Source organism: Felis catus, chromosome C2, assembly GCF_018350175.1.
Source record: "Felis catus isolate Fca126 chromosome C2, F.catus_Fca126_mat1.0, whole genome shotgun sequence".
NCBI lineage: Eukaryota > Metazoa > Chordata > Mammalia > Carnivora > Felidae > Felis > Felis catus.
The window spans coordinates 18,624,416-18,646,137 of NC_058376.1; the positions used below are offsets into that span (position 1 = coordinate 18,624,416).

General features: G+C 42.9%; 1 protein-coding gene across 7 annotated transcripts in view; it reads left to right on the forward strand.

Annotated features, from left to right (window-relative positions):
- Positions 1-21,722, forward strand: part of APP (amyloid beta precursor protein) — a 277,992-nt gene that overhangs the window by 78,601 nt on the left and 177,669 nt on the right. For all 7 annotated transcript variants that reach the window (XM_023238836.2, XM_023238837.2, XM_023238838.2 and 4 more), the window contains exon 3: positions 7,734-7,863. In XM_023238836.2, the coding sequence (XP_023094604.1) occupies positions 7,734-7,863 (130 nt within the window). The remainder of the gene's footprint in view (positions 1-7,733; positions 7,864-21,722) is intronic.

The following is a 21,722-nucleotide window of genomic DNA, read 5'->3' on the forward strand; positions in this document are numbered from 1 at the left end:
ACGTTTATTTATTTTTGAGAGAGACAGCACGAGTGGGGGAGGGGCAGAGAGAGAGGGAGACACAGAATCTGAAGCAGGTTCCAGGCTCCGAGCTGTCAGCACAGAACCCGATGTGGAGCTGGAACCCACAAACCACAAGATCATGACCTGAGCCGAAGTCAGACGCTTAACCAACTGAGCCACGCAGGTGCCCCCTCAAGTCTCTTTAAAAAAGTAATAATAATAATTTATGTACTGATAACATATGCTTTCAAAGATAAAACCTATTTCTATGGCCTGGAGAGTAGGCCGCTTTTCAGGTTCCTGGAACCAAAGTGTCTAAGTAAGAGCCTGACTTCTAATTCTTGCTGTGCATCTTTTCTCTCACTTTGTATTTATTAACATTAATGTACTGCCTCTTTTTTTTTTAAGTTTATTTATTTTTTTAATAATATATATTTTTTTGTTTATTTATTTTTGAGACAGAGAGAGACAGAGCATGAATGCGGGAGGGTCAGAGAGAGAGGGGGACACAGAATCTGAAACAGGCTCCAGGCTCTGAGCCGTCAGCACAGAGCCCGACGCGGGGCTCGAACTCACGGACCGTGAGATCATGACCTGAGCCGAAGTCGGGTGCTTAACCGACTGAGCCACCCAGGCGCCCCAAGTTTATTTATTTTTGACAGAGACAGAGTGCGAGCATGAGCTGGAGAGGGTTAGAGAGAGAGGGAGACACAGAATCGGAAGCAGGCTCCAGGCTCCAAGCTGTCAGCACAGAGCCTGACATGGGGCTCGAACTCACGAACCGTGAGATCATGACCTGGGCTGAAGTCGGACGCTTAACTGACTGAGCCACCCAGGCGCCCCACATACTGCCTCTTATGTGAGGCTATTCTTTATATAAGTTGTCACATCACACGTGGCAGAACAATATTGGAGGGCACTGAGATGCTTATGTTTCTCAAATGCTCATTGTCCAACTGTAATAGTATACTGTTGAGATTATTTTAAGAGACACATTGCTAATACCTGATGGGAGTTTAAAATATCCTGAATTTCCCTACAATTCATGGATTTTGAACTTAAGCAGGGTTAATTATATATAATAGGTATAAGTAAATATCCATTAAGTATCTGTCAGGCACTTTCTGTGCTGTCCCAGTGTTGGCCACAGTGAAGGGAACACAAAGATGAATCCTGTCGTCCGTGCCTTCCAGGAATGTGTATTCTCATAGGGCAGAAAGACCCATAAGTGTCACAGAAGGTAGAAAGTGGTAAGCGATCGGATGAAAATGGTCAGATAAAATGCTCTGGATGCAGAGATTGAAGGGATCAGGGAGGGTTTTGTGGGGTTTTTGTTTGTTTCTTTGTTTTTTGTTTTCTGTTTTTGGTGAACCAGCATTTGAGCTGGGCCTTTTCCTTGGGTGTGTTCAATTGGAAGGAAAATAAAGCCAGCAGACGAGCTTATGTTTAAAAATGGGGGCTTGTAGGAGGGGCCCCTGGAGTTAGAGGTATGCCGTGCGTTCTTGGAGTTGTGGGTAACTGGCAGCCCCTGTCTGCCCCTCTGTCTTGTCCGTCTGTCTCCGCCTCGTGTGCCTGCCTCGCTCAGCTCTCTCCCTGCGCGCACATCTTCCTGCTTCATCCCGCAGCCCGCTGCTGCTTCCAGATGCCTTATTCTCCTTCACTCGCAGGTCTTGAGATGTGCGCCGTCTCTGACGAGGATTCATCTGGCCTGCCTGCCAGCCAGGGGTGGTCCCCTATGTAGCCAGACCTCATAGGTGTTCATTCAGAGCTCTGGAGGAAGAGAATACGATTTACAGTTTGCCTTCCTGGGATTCTCATTAGCTACAGGGACAGAGCCACAGAGTTACAACACGGCCACTAATGAGGACTCCTTCAGAAGGCTGCGGGCTGGAGCACCGCAGAGAGCGGGAGGGGGTGGGCAGCCTCCCCAGAGCCTTAAACCAAAGGTAATGAACATGGAGAACCGGAGGGAGGCTACGGGGCGCCATATTGTGTTTCCTGCCCTTCAGGAAAGTGCTTTTGCCCTGGGAAGGCGGTGTACATATGTACTTAACACAAAGGAGAGGCACACTGTGATAAATACCATAAAGCATTCCTGAAGTGGGAGAGAGGGATTAACATTGCGTTACACTGCGAGTGGGGGAAGTTTGTCAACGTGGGGGAACCCTAACAGACTTGGGCATCTGCAGTATGTTGAAAGGGCCTTATGTAGGAGTGTGTTTAGAGCATACTGTGCGTATTTGTACAGCGATTGTTCTGGGCAGCTGTCATTTAGGAAGATTTGGAGGCACGGAGGACAGTTTCCTTCGCCAGTAACTGACACAGGTCTAGATTTGCTTCTGCTTTAAAAATTGATTAATGTAGCTCTGGTCACCTAAATGTTTTTATTAATCAAGAAAATGGTTGCTCCTATTTGGGAGCAACAGGAAGCCATTTTAGAAAAGAAGGGGGCCAGGGCACCTGCTTAGTCGATTGAGCGTCCGACTCTTGATTTCGGTTCAGCTCATGATACCCAGGTCATGGGTCATCGAGCCCCACATCGAGCTCCACACTGACCAGGGAGCCTGCTTAAGATTCTCTCTCCCTCTCTCTCCCTCTCTGTCTCTCTCTCCCCACTCCCTCGCTCACACACACACACACACACACACACTCTCTCTCTCTCTCTCTCTAAAATAAGAAAAAAAATTTTTTTTAAAGAAATGAAGGGAGCTACATAAAAAGTTCATTTGCTAATCCTGCAGAAGCACATTAGTAATGCTTGTTGTGTCAGCAGCACATGCATTGCATGTGTTGGAAACTTGCAGAGGAACTCAGATGCCCTTATTTCTTTTAAGGTTTGAGATGCTACAAAGAAAATATAGAACACTGAACCGATGCTTATAATTAATTATGGTGAAAAGTCAGGGACTTAACTAGCCACGAATACATTTGTGTGTCTAATTACTTTAATTTTTATTCTTTCCCAACCCTGTGAGCTATGCTGTTTTTTTCAGTATAAAATGGTTATCTCTGGGCACCTGCTGGAGCTGCTTAATAAAAAACTAGGTGTCTAGTACTTGAATTTTTGGTCACAAACTGTTACATTTTTTTTCATCGTATTGTTTTCTTTTTGTTTTCTGAGTGGGGGCTTGTGTGGCATGTGGTGATTGCTTGGACTTCCTGGGGCTTTCTGTGTGCTTCCAAAGAAATTTTGTTACGGGTCTTGTTGATGTTTCTCCCTCTTTTAGAATAAACCTCCTGATTTTGGGGTGCGGGGGGTGGGGGGGCTCTGACTCTTGATATCGGCTCAGGTTGTGATCTTGTGGTTGTGAGTTCAAGCCCTGCATTGGGCTCTGCAATGAGCATGGAGCCTGCTTGGGATTCTCTCTCTCTCTCTCTCTCTCTCTCTCTCTCTCTCTGTCCCTCTCTCTCTGTCTCTACCCCTCTGTCAATCGTGCTGTCTCTCTCTCTCTCAAAATAAATAAATAAACATTTACAAACAAAACAGTAAATAAATAAAAAAATAAAATAAAATAAAAGTAAAATAAAATAAAATAAGATAAAACAAAATAAAATAAAAACCTCTTGATTTCAGAACAGCAAATTTTTATTATCTGGCAGATCCAAATTCGTAACTCCTTGTCTCTGAAAAATAGGTGATTCAGGTTGAACTTACTTCTGCAGACTGTGTGTGGAATTCATGCAGTTCAAGGTTTCTCATCTCGTCATCCGCTTGCATATTAACACGTTCATTGTCGGCATTCTGGAGAGAGAAGTTGAAGCACAGGAAGTAACACATATTGCATGGTCGGAACTGGAAGTAAATTCTGTGTTTATCACTTTCTGAAGCTCTAGTAGTGATCTTGGGGAGAAGCCTTGTCTTTGCTGATTTTATTTTGTCAGTATGCAACCCTGTCTGCTGGACAATTACCAACTGAGTAAGTTACTGTTCTGTTGCCCAGAGATTACTGTTGTAAACTGAAGACGGCGTGTGATGAGAGAGTCTTCCTTTCCTCCTTATCAGTTTGCACCCTGCAAATGTTTGGTGGTGGTGGTGGTGGTGGTTTGGAGTTAAAAAGAAAACAATGTGACTTATCTGTGCCTGCCACAGACAGAAAGCTCGGGAGAAAATTCTCAGCAGGGTAGTATTTCTGTGAAGTGGCCAGAAGCCCTTAAGAAAAATGTAGTAACTCACACTTTAAGGCGCATAAAATCATGTCCCTCAGGGCAAACTCTCTAGTGTCATAGAGTTTATGACTCATGAGTGCTGTACTTTTGTGACCTAATAAACAAGGAAGAGTGGTGGGAGAATTACATTCCTGTACAAAGAGCCACTTTACCGTTCATTGTATGGAAGAAAGCCATGGGGATATTAAATTTTTAGTGGCATTTTCAGGTTGAGCATTATCTGTGACTGAAATGCATGCATCGAGGTGTTAAGGTACTTAAGAACAAAATAAAATAAAGGGAAGGTGGCTGTTTCCATTTGGAGCTGAATTACTGGCAGTGTTTTTGAAAAGTAACTTCCTCGGTACCCACCCCAGGATTCTGATTTAGATCCCCTTTTTTGTGCGTGTTCTCATAGCACATACCTCTATCAGTGTGCCCCACACTACACAGATCAGTGCCTTATTGGGTTTTATTTTTTTTTTTAATGTTGATTTATTTTTGAGAGAGAAACATGAGTGTGAGTGGGAGAGGGGCAGAGAGAGAGGGAGACAATCCGAAGCAGGCTCCAGGCTCCGAGCTGTCAGAGCAGAGCCCGACCTGGGGCTTGAACCCACGAACTGTGAGATCATGACCTGAGCTGAAGTCGGACGCTTAACCGACGGAGCCACCCAGGCGCCCCTTTTTAATTGTTTAAAAAATACACTTTATATTTTAGAGTAGTTTCAGGTTCACGGCAAAATTGAGAAGGTGGCCCAGGGATTTCTTATGTGTCCCCTGTCCCCCCTCTTCATCATCCCATCATCCACACCCCCCCACCAGTGGTACATTTCTTCCAGTTGATGAATTTACCCTGACATTGTAATCACCCAGAGCCCAGGGTTCACGTTAGGGTTAGCTCTTGGTCTTGTACGTTCTATAGGTTTGGCCAAATGTATTATGACACATACTCGCTATTATAGTATCATATAGAATAATTTCACAGCCCTAAAAATCCTCTGTGTTTCTCCTCTTCAGCCTTCCCTTTCCCTGACTCCTGGTTACCACTGATCTTTTTTACTGAAATGGCTTTGCCTTTTCCAGAATGTCTATAGTTGGGATCCTACAGTATGGAGCATTTTCAGATTGACTTCTTTCCCTTTGTAATATGCACTAAGGCTCCTCCAGGTCTTTTCGTGGCTTGGTAGTTTGTTTCTGTTTGACGCTGGATAACGCGTTGTCTGGAGGTACCACGGTTTTTTTAATCTGTTCTTGTTCCTTTACTTATTTATTTTTTGACTGATTTATCTCGGGGCTGGGACTAGAGTGCGGTGAGTGAGGCACTCAGGAACCAGATAATATTTTAACGCAGTATTTTAAAAATCAAAATTAACCCCAAAAGCCCACCGTGAACAAAATAACAAGTTCAAACGAAGATAGGATCATGGCAGGTTCTTTCTGAACGTCACTGGCAATCAAAAGCGAAATTCCCCATACCCATAGCCCACGCTGCGGGTGTTATCTTCTTGCTTGGAAGCCTGGTTCTCCCCCACAAGCACTGCTCCCTCTGGTAGAAGTTCTTCCCCCACAGCCCTCCTAGCCCTGTGCCTACAGGGGGGGATGGCCTCCTTCCTCTTCTTCCTCCTCGTTTTCACTTCTGAACCATGTTTCCCCTCTTCCCCGTGAACGCCCCCCCCCCCGCCCCACATGTAAGGCACATGCGTGTGACCTAGATTACCTTTCTGTTTTTTCTGTTGGAGTCCTCTGGATGCCTCAGTGGCATTCCACCCCCCCCCCCCCCCAATCTTCGAAGGGTTTAGCTCTTGGCTTTCTGTCACCCAAACCACGTCAACCTCCACGGCCCTTCGCGATTCCAGTGTCCCCAGTTCCTTGATCTTTCATTCCGCCAGTGATCTTGCCATCAGCCATTCCCTCCCATGGCCAGATTGTACTCTTTGAAATTACTCATAACGTCACTCCTCCAAAGTCGTAATTTCAACGCTCTGATGTTGCAAGTACCAATTCCAACCACCGCACTTTCTTCGGTACCTTTACGCCAAAATTCTGTAGCCCGCACCGGGACTCACTGATACTACAGCCTTTGGAGCAGGTATCGTAGCAGAATTCTTGCACAGAGAGTCGTGACCCGGAGGCTTGTCTTTCCGGGAAGCAACTTTATTCCTATCGGCATGGTTTAGTTGGGGTCGTACCCGAAGAACGGAGCCCCCCAAACGCCACGTGGTGTAGTTTCTTCTATAGTTTTCTACTTCTTCGTCTCCCATATATGGTAACACACAAACATGTGGTCTGATTAAGTGGTTACGCATTACAAGGTCATGAGGGATGTTGTCACTAAGCCTATAGCCAGGTTGCCTTGAGGTTGTTGTTTTTCCTTTTTTTCTTTTTTTCTTTCCTTAGGGAAGGAATCCTACCACAGTATCCCACCTTCATATTCCCAGTTTAGATTTCACGGCCCATCATTATAACCATTCGTTTGCTGATCACCTCAGTTGTCTTAGGCTTTTCTCTCTTTATTGTCTTTAGGACATTAGCAACCCTGGAGAGGTGCAAGATTCATGCAAGGGAAGCCTATTTGGGAAATACATTTTTATGGTTTTTTTTTTCTTTCAAGTCTCTACTTTTCAAGTCTCTATTCTAGTCTATTCTAGTCTTTTCAAGTCTCTACTCTATTATTAATAGAAGTGATCTGGTATTTCACACATACAGTTGACCAAGTTTTCAAATTTTATTCCAAGTGCTCAGGAAACACCGTGATTACAGAGATCAATGATCAAACCGAAGGGCTGTAGTTAGTTCTCAAGGGAAGAGATTCCTGAATGCAATTCTTTATCTAAATGACACCCATGATAACTGTTTGATAAATTATTTTTATATAAAATTACATTGAATAAAGAGAAGGGTTTTTATATGGAAAGCTTGCTATGTGTCAAATCCTGTATGTAAAATGTTTGCTTAATTAACAAAATAGGGGTGGGTTGAATTTAAGTAATGGTAATATTCCCAGAGGTATCTACTGTAACATTTTTTTTTTTAATGTTTATTTTTGAGAGAGAGTGAGCAAGCCCAGAGGAGGGGCAGAGAGAGAAGGGGACAGAGGATTTGAAGCAGGCTGTGCACTGATAGCAGAGGGCCCGATGTGGGACTTGAACTCCAGAACTGTGAGATCATGACCTGGGCCGAAGTCAGCCGCTCAACGGACTGAGCCACCCGGGCGCCCCTGTACTGTAACATTTATTTAGGGCATTACAGAATATCATTCTCATACCAGTGTATTTTGCATTAAAATAACCCTGTACTTACTAGAGGGTCCCCTTCTGTTTCTGTTTTATCTCCCCTGGAAAAAAAAAAAGTATCTTGAGCCCGAATGGGTGCAGGAAGATTTTATAAAAGTCACTTCATTTGATATTTTGAATGGAACGATTAGGTTCTTGTCACTTACATCTTTTTCTCTACCCTGAATGTTCGAGGCTTGAGTGAACGCCGGAGATCGTGGTGCCTTCGAACAGCAACCATGGATTGGGTGTGTGCACACAGTTTCACGGTTTGTCTGCTTCACAGTTTGTCCTTCTTGTGTGCTCCCCCAGGTCTACCCTGAACTGCAGATCACCAACGTGGTGGAAGCCAACCAACCAGTGACCATCCAGAACTGGTGCAAGAGGGGCCACAAGCAATGCAAGACCCACGCCCGCATTGTGATTCCCTACCGCTGCTTAGGTGAGCTGGCCAGTCGCGTAACTGACGCGGATTGTTTTGGACTTTGGGGGTGAAAAAGAAGGATGTTGTTTGTTTGTTTAATGTCTATTTTAGAGAGAGAGAGTGCACACGCGTGCGCGCTCAATTTGGGGAGGGGCAGGGACAGAGAGGGAGGCATAGACTCCAAAGCGGGCTCTGGGTTCTCAGCTGTCAGCACAGAGCTCAATGTGGGTCTCGAACCCACAAACCAGGAGATCATGACCTGAGCCGAAGCCGGACACTTAACCAACTGAGCCACCCAGGCGCCCAAGAAGGATGTTTTAATTAAATCTAATGCGCAGTTTCTTTCTGCCACTCTATATTGGACTGTATTTTAGACTATTAAGGTGTCAACACAGGAGCAATATTTCCGAACTCCCTGCCTCAGAATGAATTTACCTAATATGTTTATTCAAATGACAGATTCTTGGACCGATTCCGTAACTGCTGAATGAAAAGACCTGGGGGCGGGGCCCAGGAATTTTCATTTTACCAAATCCCATAGGTGATTCTCATGCACGCTAACTGTCTAGACTTGGAGAATTGGGGCCGTGTGTGTTTTGTCTCCTGACTCCATAGAAGAGAAAATGATACGCGAAGCTCCTCCATTCTGCTCATTTCTTAAAAACCTCTTTCCCTGAGACAACTTGATTATTCCTCCTGGCTGTAGTTGGGGCAGTAGAGTCGGCGAACTCTTTTTTTCTGCTTCTATCAAACTGGAGGACCCAGTGAGACCACTAAGGTTTAACTGGGTGCTTCTCGCACAAACCTCAAATTTTACTTCCCCCTTCTATTTGAAAAACTGAGCTGTTTCATGTGATGTCTGACTTTTTTCCCTCTGGAAACACTGTCACACTCCATATTTAATCTGACTTGGTTATTAGTCTCTTCCTAGTTGATATTTTTATATAACCAGGCAATGTGGAAATCCGCAGTCTTTGGTCTGGTGGTTAACATGGTGGTTTATGCATGGTCATAAACAAGGACATAGAGGTCTATGCAGGGAGACCTTGGACGAATACTGATATACATTCTAGCGACTTCTTGTAAAGACTAAAAGGGCTCTTTTTTTCACAAAGTCCCAACAGCAAACTTAGGATAAGTGCCGAAGATTCTGGAGATCTGTTTAATACTTCATCAAACATGAATGTCATGAGAGCATACGTGCTGATTACTGTTCATGCTTGTGCATAATTTGAGACATTCATAGAAAACACTGGCCATTGGAATGAAGTTTCCATTTGGTGGATTTACTGCTCACGATAGAATTGATGGACAGAGCGTGGAGAACCAGATTCTTAAACATTTGATGAGTCAAGACTTCCCCTGTTCCTCCTTATTCTTTATTCTTAGATACTTTACAAGGGCTCTAGCCCTTTTCTGTCTGACTGGTTAAGAACTGAAAATTTAATAAGATGAAAATAAGTAATGTTTAAATATAGAGGTCAGCTGTCTCCGGGAACTGTGTATTTCAAACCAATTTAGTTATTATGTCAAGAGACCATTTAATTCAGTGTAAGTTAAGAAGTAGATCATGAACCAGTTACTTAGGGGGGCCAGATCTTGTTAATGATTTGTTTTCTTTTGGTTCTCACCCATTCTGTGAAATGTTTCAGATATATTTCGATGAGAATAGAAGCTCACCAGGAACCAGGTCTCAGGTCTTTGGATGAGCATCATTGCTGATGACACCTGCTAGGTCACTTGCCACTGCACCTGTTTCCAAAGTGAACATGTATCATTTTGCTTGCGATCTCCCCACTTCTTAACTATTCAGAAGTGTGAGAATTGACTAAACGGTGGAATTGACCGTAAGATTATAGTTTGCCACCATGGTGCCGCTTAGCTGTGGCAAATTTCCTTTGACCCCAAACTTCCTGTGGCCCCAAACTGATTGTCTTCCCTCTCCTTACCCCCACTCTGTGCTCCTCCCCTTGGCAAGAGGGAATTGAAACTCCCAAGGGAACAAAATACTGTCAAAAGGAAGAAACGATGTATGAAATGTCTTCAGATCTAAATGTGAAGTCAAAAGATTTTATGATAATGCTGTGATGAACTGTCAGGATGTTTTTCTTGTGAGAAAACATGTTATACCCCATGTAGGAAGGCTCATCCTAAGTGGTCTCATTTCTCAGGCACAAGTATTGCGAGTCACGAGGGGGGGATGTCTCGCTGTACCTCACACAGGTGTTTGTGGCAGAATTAGGACCAAAGCCCATGACCTTTCAGTTCACACTCCAGTGTTCCTTACAGTATTAACAGAAAATTGTGCTGGAGCTAATAACCACCTGATTTACAAAATCAGATCATTGAGGAAAAGTTGTGAATTGCAGGCAATAAATAACTTTTTTTTAAAGTCACAACACACGTTGTGTTCATAAAAGAAACAATCCTGACTCTGGTACAGAGTAAATATTTCCTCGATAACGTTTTCCACTTTGTGGTAGGAATAGGCAACATTGTTGTAAATTACTTGCTGCTTGAACAAGTAATTAGTGTTTAGCATTAATATAAGTACTCTGCAAACTCTATGGCTATATGCAAACATCCTTTAGACAAGAAATGATTTTACTGAAGGTAATTCTCAGAAAGGTGCTACCTAGAAAACAAAGTACAACGGGCTCAAACATTAAGCATATTGAAATCCAAAACAAAGCTTGAGAGAGAAATGCCAGTTACATCTAGCATGCACCCTTCCTGACCCTTCTATTGGATGCAGGATCGGTATCATACTGGGTTGTTTTTCCTCAAATCCTGTATTTGTCTTGGGCGTACTTGCTCGGCACTCTCTTGCACTCTTTGTCTAGTTGGAGAGAGTATATTAGGTTGCGGTTGACACTTTCCTTCCTTGGAGCGAGTGGGTGATGTCCCTTGAGGGTGAGCTGGCTTTCTCATCTTACCCTTTGCTTTTGATTGTGTTTCTAGAATCAGAATGTAAGATCGCTCTTAATCATATGAACATTTTTATTGAACTTTCTGTCAATATTTATTAGAGAGAGAGAGAGAGAGAGAGAGAGAGAGAGAATGGGGGAGGGGCAGAGCGAAAGGGAGGCACAGAATCTGAAGCAGGCTCCAGGCTCTGAGCTGTCAGCACGGAGCCCAAAGTGGGGCTCAAACTCACAAACCATGAGATCATGACCTGAGCTGAAGTCGGATGCTTAACCCACTGGGCCACCCAGGCGCCCCTCATATGAACATTTTAATCATGATCTCATGCGGAATTAAGCACATCATTACCATTACTCAAGGAGAGTATTTTCTTTGCAAAGCCTTCAACCCCTTTCTACTTGAACGACTGCTCTTCATGGTGTAATAGATCTACCGCTGAAACCGGAGCTCCTCTGGACTTGGTTCTGTCCAGTACAGGCAAAGCGGGTTGCGTAAGACAAGTTACTGATCTCTGAGGGCAAAGTCCGGTTAATAGCTTAACCCAAAGGAATTTAGAAATTAAAGAATTGCTACCTTAAGTGTCATTCTATTTAATTTTATATTCAAGACTCTCCAAACATACAAGCAGTAATGACCAGGAAACCATTCAGATAAGGTCAGATGAGAAACTGAAGATACTTGCTTCATTGATTTTGAATTTTCTGCTTTAATAAAGTTTGTTTTTTTTTGTGTGTCTTTTTTTAAAAAACACTTATTTATTTTTGAGAGAGATAGAGACAGAGTGTGAGCATGGGAGGGGCAGAGAGAGAGGGAGACACAGAATCGGAAGCAGGCTCCAGGCTCCGAGCTGTCAGCACAGAGCCCGACGCGGGGCTCGAACTCACAAACCGTGAGATCATGACCTGAGCTGAAGTCGGATGCTCAGCTGACTGAGCCACCCAGGTGCCCCAGTAAAGTTTTAAGACAGTCGTACGTTGTCTTTTGGTGGCTACTTTTGTGTGAATTGTCTGCAACTATCTTCATCCTCTATAGTGTGAAAAGTTTGTTGTTGGATATTCTGACAGATACTGCACCAGAGTAGTTTTTAGGGTTTGACGCTGAACAACAGCTACTCTTGAGTCCCATCATATAGCAGAACAATATCCAGGAAGGTTGCACGAGACTTCACCTAATTTTAAGAATGGGGCTGGGCACGGAAGAACGTTTTTATTGTAGATTCTAGGCTCTCGCAGATGCCCAGATGCCCGAGCGCAGTAATCCGGTGTGATTCTGAACCGGCGGTTCTTGCAGCGTTCGCTGACCTCTGCGGTCAGTACAACCGCTTAGGAGGTCCGGGGACATTGTGTGTGGGGTTATATACGTACACACCGTGAGAGTGGTGCTTGATGAGCCCGGCTTTTACACACAAGAGGGATAGAAATTCTTGAATATCCTGTGGCGGTTTTTTTTTAATTTTAATAGGTTTTTAAAAATTTATTTAATTTATTTGTATATTTTTAAGTTTATTGATGAAGTTTGAGAGAGAGACAGAGACAGAGAGAGACAGAGAGACAGAGAACAAGCTGGGGAGGGCCGGAGGGAAGGAGAGAAAGAATCCCAAGCAGCCACTGCACTGTCAGTACAGCGCCCCATGCCTGGCTCGGACTCAAACGTAAGATCATGACCTGAGCCTAGATCGAGAGTCGGACGCTTAACCAACTACACCACCCAGGTGGCCCGAATATCCTGCGTTTTTCAGAATTGTCTGCATCATGCTATCACAAAGAATGGCCAGAATCCCTGGACTTCTCTTCATCAGGGAAGGCTGATCACTCACTGCTCCTTGAGTGTTCCGTCTGATATCACTGAGCTATCAGGCTTCTTTCTTATGTGGTCTTTCACGTGAGACCTTTGAATCTTCCAAGTTAGTCACACTTCAGGACCACTATGCCCAGGCTGATTCGCAACTATGTAAAAGAAAACATGAGTGGAAAAGAAATCTTAGCAGTGTTTATCTACAACCAATGGGATTACGGGTGATTTTGATTTTTTTGAAGTTTTTTTTTTTCCTGTTAATTTCTCTAATAGGTGAATTTTATCAGAAAACCATCTGAAATCATACATAAAATGTCATATCCATCAACGGGTAGTGAGAGTTGAAAAAGAACTCAAGGGGCACTTGGGTGCCTCACTCGGTTAAGTGTCCAGCTTTGGCTCAGGTCATGACCTGACCTCTTAGAGTTCATGGGTTCGAGCCCCACGTCAGGCTCTGTGCTGACAGCTCAGAGCCTGGAGCCCGCTTCCGATTCTGTGTCTCCCTCCCTCTCTGCCCCTCCCCTGCTCATGCTCTGTCTGTCTCTCTCAAAAATAAATAAACATTAAAAAAAAATTTTTTTTAAAAGGAAAAGAAGTCAACAAGCTTGAAAGAGCACACAGAATAATCGTTATATCTGCTGGTTGTGCTTTTTGAGCTTTATACAGTAGTAATAACTTATGGGAAAATATTTTAGTTTTAAACACAGCATACTGCCAAAGTACAAGAAAATGTCTCCATTCTTTAGCTACGTACAGGCAGCATTCATCATTACTAATTCCTCAGAAATGTCCTTGATCTTGTTTTGTGCTTGTTTTCTCCCCAAATTCGTATATGGGAGCTACATTTGTTCCAGGGAGGATTGTTGACTGGGAAGAAACTACATTTTCCCTATAGATTCCTTCGTGTTGGAAAGGACATTTCATTAAGTAGGAGAAGCGATGCAAATGATTTCCTTCTGGGTAGGTTGTCTCCCTCTGCCGGCTCCCCATTCGCCATAATTATATTGGCCCCAGATGGACTTGCTTTCTAAAGTAGAAAAGATTGATACTTTAAAAATAAATCCAACTTTGGGGCACCTGGGTGGCTCAGTCGGTTAAGCGTCCGACTTAGGCTCAGGTCATGATCTTGCACTCCATGAGCTCGAGCCCCGCATCAGGCTCTGTGCTGACAGCTCAGAGCCCGGAGCCTGTTTCAGATTCTGTGTCTTCCTCTCTCTGTGACCCTCCCTGCTCTGTCTCTCTCTGTTCATGCTCTGTCTCTCTCTGTCTCAAAATAAATAAACGTTAAAAAAAAATTTTTAAATAAATCCAATTTTGAAAAACAAATTAGTCTTTTTTGGCTCCAATTCTAATTTAGTTTCATCTTCTTGTTTTAATTATTGTATCTGCTATTATGGCTTCTTTCTGGGACTTTTAACAACTTGTGTTTTGTCTGGGATGAGAGCTAGGATAGCATGAATGATTTGCTTAGTTAAATCCTTAATTTTGCCTTTTTTTTTTAACTGAAGATAATATTCAGAAGTCATTAACATTAATTACATAAAGAAAAACAACAATCTTTGAAAGTCTCCTGTTATGGCTTGTGGGGGTGCTCTGTTGTGAGTGCTTTATTAAAACACAGAATTTATCCATGCAGGTCCCTAATGACAGGCATAGAAAAGAAACCTCCGTTTATTTATTTAAAATAGCACTGTTCCCATGCTTCTCAGTAATGCATTGAAACGTACATGGCGTGAGGTTAATGGGCATTGTCCTTCGCAGTACGTGTTAGAATTATAAGCGTGTACTCAAACTTCTCTGATTACAAAAGTAATACCTGGTCATCATACCAAGTTTAAAAAATGCAGCCACTACCAAGGAATAACAGCTTCCTTTCACTCTGTATTTTCTGCTTATATTTTGCTTTCAGTGTTTTTAGCAGTTATAGGTATTTTTTTAACTTTATTTACTTATTTTGAGAGAGAGAGAGAGAGAGAGAGAGAGAGAGAGAGAGAGAGAGAGAGAGAGAGAAAGTGTGCGTGCACACGGGGGAAGGGCAGAGAGAGAGGGAGAGAAAGAATCCCAAGCAGGCCCTGCTCAGTGCAGACCCCGATGCGGGGCCCAGTCTCACAACTGTGAGATCACGACCTGAGCCACCATCAAGAGTCAGGTGCTTAACCGACCGAGCCAGCCACCCAGGCATCTCTAACAGTTACGTGATTCTTGTTTCCTATTTTGTGACCTTTGTTTCACCTAGCATTTTTATAATACTTCATGCATGAAATGAAATTATCTTGGAAAGCACAGCTTTTAAACTAACATTATGCTGGACACTACAATGTGTTTTATTCCTTACTTTGGGTCATTTAATTGTTTGCTTTGTAGTGGTGGCTATTATAAAGGGTGCATTGATAAACATCATGGTAAATACTTTGCATTCATTTGTGGGTTTTCTGGGAACCGATTCTTGGCCGAATGTCTTGCAAATCTTGTAGTTGCTTTAATAAAATATATGCTATTTAATTCTATGAAAATATGAAGGAAATCTTTATAAATTTTGTTAATGTGTATTTATTTTTAAGAGATAGAGACAGAGCGTGAGCAGGGGGTGAGCAGAGAGAGAGAGAGGGAGACACAGAAACTGAGGCAGGCTCCAGGCTCTGAGCTGTCAGCACAGAGCCCAACTCGGGGCTCAGACTCACATATTGCGAGATCACGACCAGAGCCGAAATCGGACGTTCAACGGACTGAGCTACCCAGGTGCCCCTAAAGGAAATTTTTAATACCGATTTTTGATTCTGAGTTGAAAGATCCTCCTATTTTTTAATTGACAGTAAGTGTAAAATCTGCAATTTTATTATTTGTTAGTAATAAAGGGACTATTTAGCAGGCTCCTTGCTGTCAGTGCAGAGCCGGACGTGGGACCCAGACCCACGAACTGTGAGATCGTGGCCTGAGCCATAAAGAACAGTGGGATGCTTAACCAACTGAGCCACCCAGGCACCTCTAAAATGTTTCAGTTTTAATACTGTGCATTGGGCCTATAGCTTATTTTTGCAGTATCTCTAAACAGTACCCATGAAAGTGTAACTATTTATTGTAAAGGAAAGATTTAATGATATCAAGAATACTGAAGTAAAAGTAAGGAAAATGATTTCTCTCCAGTATTTCCATACATCTTTTAAAATGCAATTTGATGTTTGTACGTAATGAAAGAGTTGGCCAAAAAGCATTGAAGAAAAAAGTATGCTCTGTTTTAATAGTTACACACAAAAAGCAGCACGAATGTACGAAATGACATAAAGATGACAGTGAATCTAAAGTTTGAGTTAAGATGTATTTCAATTTCAGTATCAGAGGATTGTGTGAAATATTTCAGTTTTAGCACTTGATGCAGAAAACTCTCAATATTTGTTTTACTGTAGAATCTAGGGATAAATTCTCTTCAAAAAGAATTTTTTTTTTTAATTTTTGAGCGAGAGAGAGAGAGCGTGAGTGAGGGAGGGGCGGAAAGAGGAGGAGACATGGAATCAAGCAGGTTCCAGGCTCTGGGCGGTCAGTGCAGAGCCCGATGGGGGGCTCGAACTCACAAACTGTGAGATCTTGACCTGAGCCGAAGTTGGACGCTTAACCGACTGAGCCACCCAGGTGCCCCTGGGGATAAATTCTCTTAACCTGGATGTCTTCATTAAACTGTCCCTCTTTTCCACATCCCTCAGTGAATTTTAGTTCATACTGGTGATATACATCCCTGGAGTCTTTTTGCTTTCGTTCCTCCCCACCCTGCCTCTCTTTTTTCCTGTCTGTGAGTCTCAGGCTTTAGCTTGAAACCTGATGGCGAAGGGAAGTCCCATGGCAACATCTGTGCGGCAGTTGGAGAGCAGTCAGTCCAGACTGGAGGGGACCAGGAGGATCCCTAGGGGGAGGTCTCCAGGAAAAAAACAAAAATGGCACAGATGTGCTACCTGCTGGACGTGCCTGTGCTTAGAGTGGTTTTAGGGTTCTTTTGGAGAATTTGGAAGACATCCAGTCCAGAAGGATGCACAGAAAATAAAGCAAATTTTAAAATGGGGCATGTATTAACTTGAGAAGAAGAAAACCCAAAAGGTGAAGAATAACAAAGTTGTAACGTGAAAAGAAAGGATACGTCGTTGCCCAGGTCTAAGAAGTATTGGCACAGCGATAATGCAGATTCCAGGTAGAACTATACCAGGAGGCTGGTGGGCAGAGAAAGGGTGGGCTCAGGCGTGCAATTTCACCCTCACAGTGAGAAGACCTACAGTGAAAAAATCAAGAAAAACAGCTATGTAAGCACAGAATTCAGAAATGGAGGAGGGAGGCATGTAGCAGAACTGACCACTCAATGAGATGACAGTCAATGATTTTTATTACCTCTTTGTGCTACGGAGAAATTTATCAAATAGGTCTGGCAGGAAGAAGGGGAGTTTAAGGCTTCCAGGCAGTTTTTCTAGTTTAGAAAATACCTTCTAATATTACAAGTTGCAAGTCAAATTACTTTTAAGGGGGGTCTCCTTATTTATCTAACTTTTTTTTTAATGTTTTAAATGTTTGTTTATTTTTGAGGGAGACAGAGCACAAGCAGGGGAGGCGCAGAGAGAGAGGGAGACACAGAATGGAAGCAGGCTCCAGGCTCTGAGCTGTCAGCACAGAGCCCGACACAGGCTGGAACCCACGAACTGTGAGATCATGACCCAAGCTGAAGTCGGACACTAACTGACTGAGCCACCCAGGCGCCCCTAGCTGTCTAACTTTTAAGTGGAAAAAACTAACCTCTGATTTGATAGCTGAGCTTGTTGTGGGGTGTATATCGACCTCATAAGATGTGTGCTTCTCCTTGGCTCTAATTTATGACTGTACGTAGATAAAATTACCTTTATGCCTATTTTATAGAATTTAGGGCATTAACGACGTGAGATGTTACAGAGGTTTGTATTTGTGATAGTCTTTACTCTGGAAACACACTGATCCTCTCTAGTTTAGCAACAGGGGTTTGTTCAGGGACCAGACTCAAAGATGATCAAAACCAGCCTCTTCTTCCCTGGAAGTTTCCTCCCCACCCACCCACAAATTTCCAGTCCTAGTAAGCATCCACTTCATGACCGGATTAATGTGAACTTTTTTTTGGTTAAGTATTAGGATGAAGGATTGGTTTAAGAATAGGAGTTAGGGAGACGGTGATGGTGATAGAGTGCCCTGGAGCAAAGGATAGAAGCTTCTTGAGAGTAAAGGGTAAAGGATCGTTTTAGCAGAAAATCACTTTTGAATACCATTTATAATGGTAATGGAGTTTAGAAACTTCTTTTGGATTTTCATGTTGTACCTTAAGAGTTAGGGTCATAGGGGCGCCTGGGTGGCTCAGTCGGTTGGACATCCAACTCTTGATTTCAGCTTGGGTCATGATCTCATGGTTTGTGAGTTTGAGCCCCACTTTGGTCTCTCTGCTGACAGTGTGGAGCCTGCTGAAGATTCTCTCTCTCTCCCTCTCTCTCTGCCCCTCCCCTGCTCGTGCTGTCTTTCTCTCTCTCTCCCTCAAAATAAATAAAATTTTATTTTATTTAGAATTCCAAGAAAAGAGAGTAATGTTTATGAATGCTGACCATTAATTCCTATCATATTTAAATGCTTTTATTAAATGATGGGATGTATGTGGTGTTTAGTAGGTGCTTGATGTGTAGATGTAAACCTCTCGAGGGGGAGTACTTATATCTTTGTATGACATTAAAATTTGGGGCCATCCTGTTGGTTTGTTGATTAGGTTCATGCATTTTCAAGAATGTGTCACCCAGCTCAAATTTCCCCTAAACCTTACCCTTCGATATGAACTACTTTGCTAAGAATGTGGCATGTGACCTTGTTTGTGTTTACAACCTAACGGTGTGGCCGTCACTGAAGAAGGCCCCCTTCTTTATTGTGGGGTGTCTTTATCAGTTCAGGATTGCTAGATTCTAATGATTGGGTCATGTGGTTCTCTGTTTTTGCTTTATTGAGAACGTAGAATTATCATATCAGGGGATATGATATTCTGTATTCTCTAAAGCATATTTAATACATGAGGCTCATGTTCAATGTGCCAAGAAGTTACTGTCTTTAAAATTTGAGCTCTTTTCTCTTCTTCCACTTTTGTTCTCAATTTAAGTTCTTAGAATTCCCGATTGAGTCTAAATTCATGGGAACCAATGCACATATTTTCTTCAGTAAATTTTAACTGTGTTGTCTATGATCTTTGACTTTAAGTACCTTTGGTCAGTAGACCCTTCACTGCACTTCATATGTCAGTAACTTTTAACCTCCTGGTATTTCCCTATTCCCCAGAGACCCCTGGGCCCTCACATTAGTCACTTGACCCCACGTCTTTAACCTCCACCGATCAGTGAGCGGTCTCTGAGCTCTGCTCACTCCCAGCTGTGCTTCTTGACTTGACCTGGTGGTCAGCCATTCCTGTTTGATCTTCCTAACCTCCGGCTCCCTCCGCAGGCAGCTGCTCCAGGCATCCCTCCCTTCAGCTCCCTGGAGTGAGCTCTCTGCTGCCTTTCCCATCAGGTCCTTCAGACGCCTCTCTGTCCTCTTTAACCTCCCAGTGGTCTCTAACTCTGTGGCCCAGTGCCTTCTCCCCGCACCATTATTATGCTGCCGCTTCTGTTTATCTCTCTGCAGACTCTCCTTCTCCTTCTCTGGCTCGTTTTTCTGTAGCCCCCTTCGAAAATCCTCAATATCGGTGTTTCATAGGAGTCCTCCCGGGTGGTTCATTTTCTCGCAATACACATAACTTCCTAGGAAGCCCCAATCAGTGCAGTGGCTTCCAAAGGGCTGGCTTGATGATTCTCGAGCTCTTAATCCATGGTTATGTGAGTTTCCGTAACTATAATCAACAAATGGTAAATGTGGCCTTCTCGGATTAAACAAAGAACACAGGAGCATGGGCTATGCCTATTCCATTTTTCCCTGTTGGTTTATTGTACCATTTGGGATACAAATCTGTTTGAGGCAAAGGGTTGGATTGTTTTCAGCTTCTATTAAAAGTCTCCTGGACCCTTGATTTCACGCAGAAGAATTAATTGGATTTGAATGAGGTTAATGTAGAAACTCTAATATTGATGCAGAAATACACCTCACACTGGGCAAGCTGTCATGTTTTGAGTTTTCTGCCCGTCAATGACAACTAGTAGCAAGAATAAAATGAATCAAGTTTAAATCCCTAGGGAGTACTTATATATTCACTTTTCACATATATTTTTAAAGAGATGAGGATACAATTATAGAAATAAAGAAATGGATGACAGGCTGAACCTCAAAAAAAAAAAAAAAGAAATGAAGCTAAACATGGTAAGCAAAATTCTTTCTTAATTTCAAAAAGCATTTTTAGATACTTAAATAAGATTTCTTGCTTTATATATATATATATATATATATATATATATATATATATATACATACATATATAGATGTGATCTCAGTGTTGGAATTAGCATCTTCCACTGTGAGGAAATGTTACATTTGTACTAAAAGTGTAACTTGGAAAGAAGAGAATTAATTTCTTCTGAAGGCAAAACGTTTTTGGAAAACTGCCCTAATGTAAGAATGGCAATTCAACAGCTGCCCAGATGAGTAAAGTTACCTAAGGATTTATTGTCGCAGTTAACGAATGTTCGCTTGTACGTGAGAACTGTTATCAGGGATGTCTTTTGTACTCAGTGGGATTGTTGGCTTCTCATGCCAGTACCTCTGTTTTTCAAAAAGGGAGCCTCCTATATATGGTCTTAAAATACACCTCTTGTATGGATTTAGGTAAATAGCCAGCTATCCAGACGGTTTGAACATCAACCAAAAAATGAAACATCTAGAATTATCATGTCATGGGTAGCATGAGTGGGAAGGGTGTCAGGCCAAGATAGGGGACTGACCTTTTGTTTCTTTTGACTGGGAGAGAGACAGGCATGAATAAATACTGCATTAAACCATAAAATGTGTTGCTTTTAACTTAGGTAATGGAGATCCTGTGTCCTGTTAGCCTTATGCACTATTAGAAAGTCTACTTCTAGGGGCGCCTGGGTGGCTCAGTCGGTTAAACGTACGACTTCAGCTCAGGTCACGATCTCGAGGTCCGTGAGTTCGAGCCCCGCGTCGGGCTCTGGGCTGATGGCTCAGAGCCTGGAGCCTGCTTCCGATTCTGTGTCTCCCTCTCTCTCTGCCCCTCCCCCGTTCATGCTCTGTCTCTCTCTGTCTCAGAAATAAATAAACGTTAAAAAAAAGTTAAAAAAAAAAAAAAGAAAGTCTACTTCTGGGGCACCTGGGTGGCTCAGTCAGTTAAGCGTCCGACCCTTGATTTCAGTTCAGGCCATGATCTCATGGTTTGTGAGATCGAGCCCCACATGTTACCACAGACCCCACTTGGGATTCTCTCTCTCCCCTCTCTTCTCTGCCTTTTCCCTGCTCTCTCTCTCAAAATAAATAAACTTAAAAAAAGAAAATGTGCTCTTGCCCATGAAATGGCAAATCAACTTACACTTTTCTTAGAAGGTTCGGATAACCAGTGTTCTTACCCCAAGTCAAAGGTCTGTCCTCAGCTTTTTTCTAAAACCACAACATTTCCGGGTTAAAACAACTGAGACTCTAAGTATAACTTTCGTCTAATCTACATTTCAGTCATGTTTATAATTTTAAGTGAAAGACAGAAACTGTAATATTTGGAATGAGAGGTACCCTAAAATTAATCACCCCGTGTCATTATCAGCCCTAATCATACTCAGATTCCTCATTTATAAATGTGAAGGCTAAATGAGAGCTTTGCCTTCTTCAAACACCTTCTGTGTGCTCCAGGGCCTTCCTTTGAAAAACTACTTAAAGATCTAGTTTGATTTAAAGGCTGAGCTCCCGCATGCCTGAAATGCTTCCTCTTCAAAATATTTGCTCCCTGGAGAGGTCAGCTGAAGATGAAGTTTTCATGTGACTTTAGATTGTTGACCTGGAAGACCATTTGGGTCATGGAAATGGCTTTGGCACAGTTTCACCGCTTTCTGGTTGACAAGGGGCCAGGACGGGAGGGCGGGGCCGGCTGTGCAGAGCTCGGAGGAACTAGGCTGAGAACTAGGCTGAGAACGTTTGAAGCCTGAATGCACCTACCTCTGGTGCCTTTGCTTTTGCTTGAGAGAATTTTAAAC